Consider the following 12153-nt stretch of genomic DNA (forward strand, 5'->3'; position numbering starts at 1 on the left):
CAACAATCATTATTCACACATGATGATGTTTTATTTCAGTGCATGTATGTTTTGTTTTCAGTAGCAGATGTCCTATGACTAGTTCTATGTATGGATACATCACAATTAAGAACAACAGAGATTTTCTTTAAGAGGACAATCTTATAGTAAAACGCCTATAATCTTAACTCATAATGTTTCTTGAATTGCTGAAGTCTTGATGTTTGTGATGTTCTTCGTCTTTATACTGACTCTAAGACAATAATTATAGACCCTTTATCTCCTTTTCTAGTATTTGTAAAAAAAAATTATCAAATGATTTTAGTGTTATGCATCAAACCAAACCCAAACAGTTATTATTATGTTTATTATGTTTATTAGCAGGTGCACAAATTCAGTTAAGTCACAGCTGATGTACCTTATTTAAATGAAGTAAATATGAAGTTTCAAAGCAAGGCAAACATCACCCACCCCCACACACATAAACATATATGTAGCTTTCTGTGCAGTATGCATATGAATGTAAAATAATAACAGCAGTACTATCCTAGAAGCAAATGTTGTGTCCAAGATGTCTTGAGGAACTCAAATGTTGCCATACACATGGTAATCCTGCAAAAAAAATGGGGAAAATTGGAATTTATTACAATGTCAAATTGATCTCTGCACTTTTCTAGAGTATGTGTCACAAAACTACAGAAAACACGTTTTACTGCAAGACACTGAGTCAGTCCTCCTAAAACTATAAGAAAAGGAAACATCATGTGACCACAGTGTATTCAGTGGGCACTCACTCCAGGCACATGTATTTTCTTATAGCAACTTGGTTTGTTAGAGGTCAAGTTAGTGGAGGTAAACATGAAAATTTCTGAATTTACGATTTGATGTGCAACACCTTAAAGCATCTTTAACTTTCTTTCTGGTGAGGCAACTACATTGGATGTTAATGTGGTGAATCCCAGGTGCTTTGCATTAAATTACACTTCCTCACATCCTCTCTTCTCCACCCTCTGGCCCATGAACCAAAAACTGGTCTGCCATAAGGAGTGTGTGCTAACTTATTAAATGGATTGGAGGAGAAGGGCTTGGGACAAGGAAACAATGGTAACACTTTACAATACAGTATACAAAATTGTGAGTAGTTACACAGGAACAAGTGAGGAACGACCAAATGATAAGTGATTTGTTAATGAATAGTTCATGAATAATTGTCAGGGACTATAAAGTAGATAATGATGAGTTACTAGGGAACGACAGGGAGACACTTACTTGCTTACAGATTAAAATAAAAAATAAGACAGTCAGTGAAATCTGACACTAAAGGAGCAAAACTTTAATCCTGATCTGCACAACTGTATGCAAATTTTTGCAAAATACAGTGTTATGCAAAACACTATACATATTTCACTATATTAGACACATAAATCGGACATGATGTTACTTCTCTGACCTTTCAAAGCACTTCCTTTCAAAATACCACATCTATAATCAATTGACAATCATACAGACACTCAGGTGCTTAACTGTAAACTCACCAATCAGATGAGTACTTCATCATTATCTTGTGATTACTCATTTTTACCCTTCAAATAAAATGATACATCATACTGAATAGTTGTTCATTACCCCCTCATTTCTGCAGTTATCTTGTGATTACTTACTCAGTTTCCCTCAGTGTCCCTTCAAACTAAGTGATACATCATACTGTGTAGTTACTCCCTCATCACTTCATTATTATCTTATAATTACTTACTTATTTTCCGTCCCTTCAAGTGATGAGATACATCACACTGAATAGTTACTAATTACTCCCTACTACTTACTTACTATCCAATAAGTATCCAGCAATACTCCAACAGAATCATACTGACGCTTTCATTCAGAACTGAAGAAGTGTTTTGGATGAGAGGCGAAATGTCTTCAATAATCTAGTTGCCTCAGACTTAGCACTTATAACATCATGGTTAGCTGAGAAACATAACACCAGATTTGGGCATTATCACAGACCACAACGCTACTAACCTCAGGCCTGGCAGAGCGAGGGGCTCTCCGGTTACTAGATTTAACAGACACAAAGAAGAAAGCAGATAATTAACACATAGCTAAATGAAACCCAATGGTGTGTTATTTAAAAGAGTGAAGGGCAGCTGTGTCAGTTAAACTCACTCCTTTGGGGATGGAAAGCGCGGTTTGGAAATCTGACACTTTTCAGTTGTGGTGTTGTTTCTATTGGAGGAGGAGAGAATCTCAGTATAATCTCAGAATATCAGTTTTTGTGATAAACAATTAGGGCTATGTTATGTAGCAGAGGAACATTGAGAAACACTTACAAATAGCCAACACTGAGGTTTGCAGTGTAGTCTTGGTGTCTGCAGAGGAAATAAATATTTTATTTAAAGTAATTGATATTTTCAGTTGATATGTGGTATTTCCTCCCTGATAATGTTACCTTGAAAATCTGCTCCAGAAGGACCTCCTATAAGAAAAGCACCAAATAAATACGGACAGAAACTCTAAAAGGTCAAATCTAAAGCCAGCAGTAGTGAAGAACCCCTACCTGGGTTTGCCCCCGTCTTGCCACCCAACACGCCCATCCTCTGCTCTACTGAAAAGATCAGCAATGCAAACATGAGGCACTACATCTGCAGATTAAAAGTGAATGTTTACCTGTGGGTGTTCTTACCGGGAGAATCGGCTCCAAAAGGACCTCCTGTTTGGAAAGCAACGTGTTAGTATTTGTCAGTGCAGGTCTACTGTATTTGTCCATTTTATCTGCTGACAAACCTCTTTTCCGGCCTTGGAGGTTTCTCCCCGCCTCCAGGATGTCGCCTGGAAATTATGAGGATGAGAAATTATTTCAAGTAAGACAAGGTTAAAAAGGCTTTGCACTGATTATTGTGTGATATGAGACCAACCAATACAATTGGTCCTGATTTTTAATGAATAAATGATTTTAAATGAATATTTTTTAAATAAAGTTTACCTAGATAATCTGTCCCAGAGTGATCTCCTGTGATTGTTTGAATACAGAAACAGAAAGAAATTTACACAGGATGTGCTGTATGTGTTTAAATAACATTGACCTACAGGCGACAGAGCGAGAAATGTAACTTCCCCTTTGCGTAAAGTATGCTTTCTTTCTTCTTCTTTTTCTTTTTCTTCTTCTTCCTCTTTTTCTTAAGCAGTTTTTACCAGGCCATCAGGTTTTTCAACCTAACCCAGTACTCCAAGCTGCATATCACCACGACTGATACATATACAATGTGCAACACTCTGTGCACACACTTGCTACATTACTTTTATTTTTCTTAAAAAAAATAATAAAGAAAGAAAAATCTGTCGTATCCATACAAGAGTACAGCATAAACATCATAGTCTTATAAAACCTCTAATTTTTTTTTTTTTTACTATAATTCTGCTGATACACTGAAGCTCCTTATATGTCATTTCTTCTATTATTGATTTAACTAATGTCTAAAGTTCATATATATTTGTTAAGGGGGAATAATTTCTCAGAGGATAGTCCTTCATGATTCTTTCATAACTTTCAAAGAGCAGAGACTTGACCATCCATCTAACTATATATGGTAACCATTTGTTATAAACATCATTTTTGTTGACATAAGTGTTCCTGATTGAAACCTAGTCATCAATAATGTCATCATCATGCATTACACATTTAAGCTTTACCTACATACCTTTTCTCTGGTCGAGGTGGTGGTCTCATTGAGTCGTCAGAGCACTTTCTGTTAAACAGAAAAAAACATAAAAACATTCAAAAATAAATGTTGACTTTTACATTCTACAACATACATCAATGGCATTTATTTAACCCGTTTAAAGTACTGGCACATTTTCAAATTGATGCTTTGAATTTACTCTACCTTTTCCTCCAGATGACCACTCCAAACACTGCAGCTAGGATGATCACAATCAGGACCAGAGCTGAGACTGGTATGGCTACTGGGAGAGAACTTCTTATCTGGTACATCAGTGATCCTAGTAATGTATGAGCAGTTTTAGGCAAATGGAAAAACACAACTCAATGTTTGATACAACAAGACATAAAAATTAACTTTGTGCTCTAACCCTTTACAGTCAGTTTGACCGTGCTGGCTTGTTGCTTGTCACGCCAGGAGACGGCCGTACAGGTCAGGCTTTTGACCCCGTCTCCTGCAGCAGCCATGAAAGTGATGGTGGAGGTTGTCTCCCAGATGCCCTTCGGTGTCCAGGTGTGTGAGACCTCACTAGTGATGCTAGGGACGCTCCATGAGAACACTGGAGGATGGGATGGACATGTGTGCGTCACAGAACATGAGACAGTTATTGTTGAGCCAGCATCGACTTCAGTTGGGACTTGGGTCATCACTGGTTTTTCTGGGGAAGCTGAGCATGTAAAACACAGAGCACATTCACTGATGAGAGAGCAAACAGGTATGTAGCTTGGCACTTTAAATTAGCTGAATGATCTGTACTCATTTCAGACCTTTCATGACTATAAATACACAGCTATTGTTGAATCTGTATTTATCGTTTCCTTTCTCTGCATGGAAACAGAAGGGTCCATTGTCAAAGGGCTTGATGTCATCAATCTCTAACGAGCAGTTTCCCTCATTCAGATCTCCTAATATTCTGGTGCGGTCCTTGAAGTGGTCAAGCACATGGGTCCGGCCATTATGGTAGATAACGCCTCCGGTTTTTTTGGACCAGATGCCACGTGTGAGAGGCACATCCTCCTGGTACTGAAAGCTGCAGGGAATCACCACACAGGAGCGGGTGAGGGCACTCAATCTGAAAGGAACGTCAGCAGCCAGAACGTGGAACACTGTAGAGGGACAAACAAGTCATAATGGGATGCCCTGCAGAAATCAGTCTACATAGTTGTGACATAACATGACAGTAAAATGAGTTTTGAGAGGACTGAGAGTAACACCCACTGTCATACTCATGTGGATCTATTTCTTCAACTGGTTTCACGTATTCTGTAAAATGACAGAAAGCAATTAGCAATTAGATATCCTTCAAAATGCATCATAGAGCAAAAGTTCAGCATTTTGGGACATATGCTCATCTGCTCTCTGGCAGAGAGTTACATGAGAAGATTGATACCATTATTATATTTGTCTGTTAAATGCAGTCATTTCTGCCACTACAGGTCTCCCTTACATTAAAACTTACAATTTGAAAAGATGCAGTTTGTTGACATCAGCAGTAGCATCCACAGCGTCAAACAGCCACCATTGCAGATGATCTCACATGACTCATGGATGAAGTAATGTATTGTGTTTTATTTATGTTATGTTTACATTATGTTACATTCTCCAACTTTCCTCCCCACTCTGACATATCCAGTGTATTCTGTGTTTTCTTGGAAGTCATAGCAACTAGCAGCTAGCAGGAAATGCATAAAATAAATTACAGATTTCTCTGGGGTTGAACATTGTTAAAATCATTTTGGGATAATGTAAGTGCACAGTTCAACAAAATATAAAGGTTTTAGGTATTTTAATGCATAAATGTTACATTTTATAGCTTTAAATGTTGGTGTACAGCAGCCTGTTAGTTTAGATGAGGTTAGCACTGAAAATGGAGAAAACAGCTAGCCTTGTCAGATGGTAATAAATTCAGCCAAATCTAAATCTAAAGCTACACAGATAAAAGATAAATAATAGATAATACGTGTAGATAGATACAAAGCAGTTCAGGGTCATATCTAAAAGGGAATCCAAATATGTGAGATTTCTACAAGTCCCTCTCTACTGTACTGTGATTGGCTACTTCTCATGTCCTCAACAGTGCATCCTTATGATTGCCATAAAGCTTTTCAAACATTGTGAAAGGTATTATTTGAACCATAAACCATCATCCTTTCTTAATCCTCCCTAAGTAGTTTTTATGCCTAAAACTAATCAGGTTGTTCTTATGCTTAAACCTTATCAAACTGTGACTGAAAACGGACAATAAAAAAAAAAAATACTGAATATAATAAGTCAACAAACTCTTTAAAAAAGTGACATTGAGCTCTTCTGTACTGAATCCAGCGTGCATGTGTGAGTTTTACAAATCTTAGGTGCCCTTCTAGAAAGAACCATAATTCTGCCCTTTTCCCCTGTTTTTGTACAGAATAAAGATTGGACGTAACATGTTAATGAGTGAACTGTAGATGTGACAGATTCTTTGTGATAAACTGAGCTAACCACCGGCTGTAGCTTCATATTCAATGGACAGATATGATGGTGATATTATTCTCATCTAACTTTGCAAGAAATAAAACAATAATGTTTCCAAAAACAATTCCTGAAAAAAGTGACCTGTAGGAACTCACTTTTTACATGAATGGCTGCAGAGGCTGAGGTCTCCCCTGTGATAAACTGAGCGGTGCAAATCAAATCACCGTCATCCCCAAGAGAGCCAATGAAGGTTAGATTTGACACTGTGTTATATGTATTCTTGGGTAACTTTTCGGTCTGTATCGAACTCTGCATGTCTTTGTAGTTCCACACGATGGTTGGTGCATTTTTCTTGCACTTGTAGGAAACAGAACAAATTACACTTTTTGCCACACCCTCTGTTACCTCGCCCGGCGGCTCAATCATTCTGATTTCTTCATACGGACCTAAGCAGAAATGTGACAGTGAGGCTTAAATGTCAACGGGAAAAATTTCATTTCGAAGAGATAGTTTGGATTATTTCATGTGGGGTTGTTCGAGGTACTTCTCGATAGTCAGTGTACTACCTACAGCAGATGGAGATCAGCACACAACCCCAGCCTGGAGAAGCACAGAGGGGCCCCAACGTAGAAGCTAAGCAATGTACCCCTGTGGGCAGGGTCAGCAACAAATTATATTTTAGCCACTTAAAAAACAGATTCACAAAAAAAAATTAAGAGTACACTATTTTAAGATTTTTTTCCTCACTTTACTTACAGCCTGTGCTGAAAAACAGCCATTATACTGGCAAAATACTGCTCTCTTCAAACCAACCAGACTCAATGGGTGAAATTATTCAATCAGTCATTTTAGTTGATGGTCTACCGCTGACTCAATCCATTAGTTTGTTTGTGTTATTGTGTGATATACTTCAGATGATAAAGAGTTTTTTACTTTGGTCTTAGATGACTAAAATACTTTTCGTTGCTGACCCTGTACACAGCAGTACACTGCTTAGCCCCTCTCTGCTTCTCCAAACTGGGGGCATCCAAACTGCCATCTATGGTAGCTAGTACACTGACTATCATGTACCTCATACAACCCAACATCAAACAGTCAGAACAATCCCTTTTATTCAAATAACACATGGTCTCAAATTTTACTCACATTCAACATTCAGTATGAGCTCACTTGTGGCTTTCTGACCACCACGGTACCCAACATTACACATGACTTTCTGGTGCTCCTCTTCTGCTGTCCATATTCGCTCTACTTTCCTTTCCCAAATCCCATCAGATACCAGAGTGTCCACAGTGCGATCTTCTCCAGGTATACCGGTTAGGGTCAGGGTGGGGGGAGCATGGATACATGTATGGTGCACACTGCAGTACACTTGACTCTTCTCTCCAACCGTGGGAATACCAATGATGCTAAGCTGCGGTCCCTGTGCATGGTCTATGAAATCAAGGATAAATGAAAGTGAGGACAGTCATTTGGCGACTTGTATATTTTGGAATTAGTGTTGAAATGACTTACTTACCTGAAACAATTAGTTGAGTGGTTTTGTCAGAAGACATGAACCCTGGGTTGTAGTAGGAGGTTATAGGGTTCTTGTCCACCCATGGGTAAAGTTTGTCCTGGTTATGTGACATCTCCAGTCTCTCAATCTTAAGACTACAATTTCCTTCCCTCACAGATCCAATCAAGCTGGTTAACCCGTTAAACTCACTAATAACATTCTGTCCTTCGTCAAATACAGGTGGATATCCACTGGTCTGAAACAAGTACCATATAACTTGGAGGTCAGCAGGCTGGGAGGCAGTGTAGGTGAATCTGCAAGGAATGATGATACACGAGCCTCTCATGCCAGTGATGCTGTCTGGGGTGGTGAAGAACCAACCGCGAGAGAGCATATTTCCTGTAAAGAGTAATAACATTTGAAACAAAGTTAAAGATCACTGCCAACACTGCCGTATTATCAACATTTTGGTTGATATATCTCAATATTTTAGCAAACAGTTGTTACATGTCTTACATTCATTTGTCATTTGACACCCCACCCCCCAAGCCAGCAGTGAAATAATTTTATGGTCAAGTCATGTGACATTTTATTTTATAAGTGCTTTAAGAATGTACACAATCAGAAACAAAAATAAACACTACAGCACAGAGTGTTGGCAAAAGGTTCTCCTACAGAATCTGATGGTGACACAGGTGAGATGCAGGGCAGGTAAAAATAAAGGCCACAGGTTAGGTTTAGTTGTTAAATGAAGATTATAATTATTGTTTACTCACTCTTTACCCGCAGGGTGATGCTTGCTTCCTGCCTCTCACCCCCAGTGAATCGTGCATAGCATGTCAGAGATCTTCCATTGTCGTTAGCTGATGCTGTGAATGTCAGAGTAGAAACATGCCTCCACTGAGCACTTCCATGCATGCTGATATCATTAGAGACCTGCATATTAGGATAGTTCCATGTGAGGGTTGGTTGGTGTCTCGAGCATGTGTATGAGGCAGTGCAGGTTACTTTGCTTGCCTGTCCCTCAAGAAATTCGTCTGTTGCAGATCGGATAGTCAATGGTGAAAAAGAACCTGAGATACAAATGGTAAAGATTAAAATTTTAACGTCATCATAAAAGAAAAACTGGTTTTATTGTTGCATGATCTTCACATACATTCTGCATTGAAGGTTTTAGAGGCTCCTGCGGTGAGACCACCAGTGTGTTTGACATGGCACTCCACAGTTTGGAGATCTCTCGCTATGGTGAATGTGGTTGTCAAGGTAGTTTTTTGTGTGCCATCAGACAATGAGCGATGAGTTAGACCATGATTTTGCAGTGGGATGTTGAGACTCAGGGTGGGTGGACTACTGGGACAGGTGTGATAAACAGTGCATTGCACTGTCACTGACTGTCCAACTTTCATGTTCCCAGAGATCATGATGTCCGGTGGGTCTGCCCTGCCTTTACAAAGGAAATGTGAAGAATATGAGTATGAGTGAGAGGAACCTTACCTTGTTACTATTTGACAAGTATTTTTTAAATTTTAATTTGTGGTAGTTATGTTAGTCTCTTTGTGCTACACACAGAAACAATAACCATACATAAAAAAAACTTATAGGGCAAGTAAATAGTAAATAAGCATTATAAATCATAAATTTTAACTAATTTTCATGGTAGAATGATGAGGATAGATTTAGAAGTCTCACAGCCTGAGGACAGAGAGGACTTACAGAATAAAGTAAGGAAGCTTTACATCATACCTGCATGTGTGTGTTATTTAAGAAACTTTACAATACTGTAATGTTAGTAATTAGATATGAGAAATGGTAAATCAGTGCTATTCTGACGTGTGTGAGTCATAAGTCAGTGCTCCACATGGGCCACTCTAGTCAATATAGGCTGCTGTAGCTCTATGTGAAATAGCCATAGTTGAGTGCCTCACAAATGTCTTTTTTCAAGATAAAACTGCACATTTTAGAGTTGCCTTTTATCGTGACCAGTCCAAGGCACACCTGTGCAATACTCATGCTGTTCAATCAACATCTATATGCCTCATCTGTCAGGTGGATGCATTATCTCAGCAAAGGGGAAGTGCTCACTAACACAGATTTCAACAAATTTTGTAACAAAACAGAAACAAATATTTTGTATACACAGAAGAAACCTCAGACTTCAGCTCATGAAAATTGGGAGCATGTCCTGTTTATATTTTTCATCCATCTACAATGTATCTTTTTCTAAACTCACCATGATAACTTACCCGCCACTTCAATTGTTACAGTTGTATCAAAGAATCGATAAGTGCCTCTCCCAACATTTTCTGGATCTACCCAGGGGTAAATCCTCTGTCTGTGGTGGGACCAACCCAACGGGAAGATCTTAAGACTGCATTCCTTGCTGTATCTAGAATACACTCTAGATGTTTTCCATCTAAATATGTCAATGACATCACCTGTGTACCAGTTGTCATAAACCAGAGGATATCCATGGCTCTGATACTGGTACCAAACCACACGATTTGGGTTGTGAGGTGGATACCGATAGTAGTCAAAACTGCAAGGGATAACAAGGCAGGAACCCACCAATCCTTTGATATTGCTTGGCATCTTAACCTGCCATGCCCTGGAGCAGCAGAACATAAATCCTGTAAGAGGACCAATATGCAAAATAAAAATGAAAATGAATGAATAAATAGTGAAGATCGATATGTTTGACTAACAAAAATTGAGTGACGTGAAACTGCAGTACCTAGAATACAGAAGCTCAGGAGAAAATGGCTAAATCCAGACATCTTGAGGATGGTACCACATACCTTAAAATATATGTGAAATGAACAACTTTGTATTATAAGAGATACAAGAGACTTTACTGACATCCATCTGTTTACAATGCAGTACAATACACAGAGGAACAAGTTGTGTTTTCCCAGTCCCTAGTGCAAAACAAAGAATGAATAATACAACAAAGTGCGTGCAGGAAACATTCAATCTTCAAATGAGGTGCATTAAAACTTACACCCAGAAATAATAATAAATAAAGAAAAATAACATGTTTGTGATTATTTTCTCATATTTATCAAAATTACCTTCTCCAGAAAAATAAAAATATTAATTAAAGAATTTATACTTAGCAAACTGTGCTCCAATGTTAAAGGGACACTCAAGCAGTTTAGAACTGAATTTCCATAAAATTTGAGGACTCTCATGGGACAGACTCACAGAGTCACAAAAGAAACATCAAAATCAAAGCAGCAGGGGCAACAATTTTCTGTCTAGTTCATTTTAAGCTTTCACTTCACTTTACTTTTGTAGTCCCATGCAAAAAAAGGAAGAGCGTACACACATAATAAAACCTACCAGTAAATAAACAGCCCAAACATAATGTGATTTTGTGTGATGACTGAAAAATGGTAATGACATAATTACAAAATGTCTGTCTGATCTTGCTCGTACTATGAAAAAATGTGAGATTGAAGGTTTTCTGATTTTTTTCTGTCATTTTAATTATACGCACAAACACAAAAAATAGGCAGCAAATAATGCAGACAAAGAAAGCATAAGAAACATAGAGATTATATAATGAGATCTACATTTTGAAACACAATAATGCCAACTCAACCAAAAGAAACCAAACTTAATGTTTTTTTCTACAAGAAATGTATAATTTTTTTGTTAATAACTGAGATAATTGCTTCTGAAGCAGGCAAACTGCTTAGCTAAATTTGGTAGACTTTGCCTTCAAGGAAAAAACATCCTTGATTCCTGAAAGTTCCCAAGAGAAACTAATTGTAAAGTGCAAAATTATCTCAGCCAAAATAAGTACATTTCTGTGTTGCTGTTGTCATATTTTGGATCCCATCCCCACAGAAATCAGGATAGATTTAATTCAAATTATTTGATTCTAAATGGTAAAACAGAGACAGATATTTTAGCAACATGCAAAAGCTGTTTCTCATACTTAAATAAAGTTGAAATGGTCTCAAATTTCTAATAAAAGTCAAAACCTGTGCTAATTTCTTTTGATCACCAGCTACATTTTGAAAAAGCAATAATTTTACAATACAGACATTAATAATTTTTGATAACTCATTTTAAAATTAAGTATTTTAGCATATAATCCAAAGATAACTTTAATGCAGGAAAAAAGGTTCTTCAATATACTTTTTAATTTTAAGTTTAGAATAACTTACCTCCAGAGTTCAGTATTAAAGGAGAGACTCACCACCGTTAAGAAAAAGTCCCTGATCACACTAGATTTTATGAAACTTCCCCCACAAAGTGGGCGGAGGTGACAATTTACCAACCACAAAAGATAAGCAGATTGTGCTTGCTGTGAAGAATATTAAAAATCAGACTCTTGTATAAAACCAACTTAAAATACTTAAAATCAACAGCACATCAATGGACGTCATCACACTTGGTTCAAACAAACAAACAAACAAAGACCAACAAAAAAAGACAAAACCCCTGGCAGATAGGTTGGTTGTATTTATAGGAAATAATGTAATCAAGTTTTTTCCTTTC

At 37.6% G+C, this 12153-nt stretch overlaps 2 protein-coding genes across 4 annotated transcripts; both read right to left on the reverse strand.

The window, feature by feature from the left end:
• Positions 1–458: 458 nt before the first annotated feature.
• Positions 459–3706, reverse strand: LOC146321321 (uncharacterized). The gene is made up of 8 exons (XM_084725834.1): positions 3670–3706; positions 2764–2808; positions 2537–2621; positions 2429–2455; positions 2310–2348; positions 2146–2205; positions 2002–2035; positions 459–591 (listed from the first exon to the last, which is right to left on the reverse strand). Exons 1-8 carry the CDS (start codon positions 3704–3706, stop codon positions 565–567), a joined length of 354 nt encoding a protein of 117 aa, XP_084581960.1. The 3' UTR covers positions 459–564.
• On the reverse strand, positions 2310–11855 carry LOC146321322 (uncharacterized). 3 transcript variants are annotated; one of them, XR_014771394.1, is made up of 14 exons: positions 11820–11855; positions 10379–10442; positions 9891–10274; positions 8804–9091; positions 8424–8720; positions 7669–8046; positions 7296–7583; positions 6305–6595; positions 4917–4961; positions 4466–4804; positions 4069–4365; positions 3678–3978; positions 2963–2989; positions 2310–2808 (listed from the first exon to the last, which is right to left on the reverse strand). XR_014771394.1 is itself a non-coding variant. In XM_084726400.1 (10 exons), exons 1-10 carry the CDS (start codon positions 10503–10505, stop codon positions 4064–4066), a joined length of 2739 nt encoding a protein of 912 aa, XP_084582526.1. In that variant the 5' UTR covers positions 10506–10533. The 3 variants fall into 3 exon arrangements, 1 of the variants encoding a protein (XP_084582526.1); XR_014771393.1 differs by lacking the exon at positions 11820–11855 and having other exon boundaries at positions 10379–10533; XM_084726400.1 differs by lacking the exons at positions 2310–2808; positions 2963–2989; positions 3678–3978; positions 11820–11855 and having other exon boundaries at positions 4064–4365; positions 10379–10533.
• Between the last annotated feature and the right edge of the window lie 298 nt (positions 11856–12153).

The sequence above is a fragment of the Lutjanus erythropterus genome, chromosome 9 (assembly GCF_056507025.1).
Source record: "Lutjanus erythropterus isolate fLutEry1 chromosome 9, fLutEry1.hap2, whole genome shotgun sequence".
NCBI lineage: Eukaryota > Metazoa > Chordata > Actinopteri > Lutjaniformes > Lutjanidae > Lutjanus > Lutjanus erythropterus.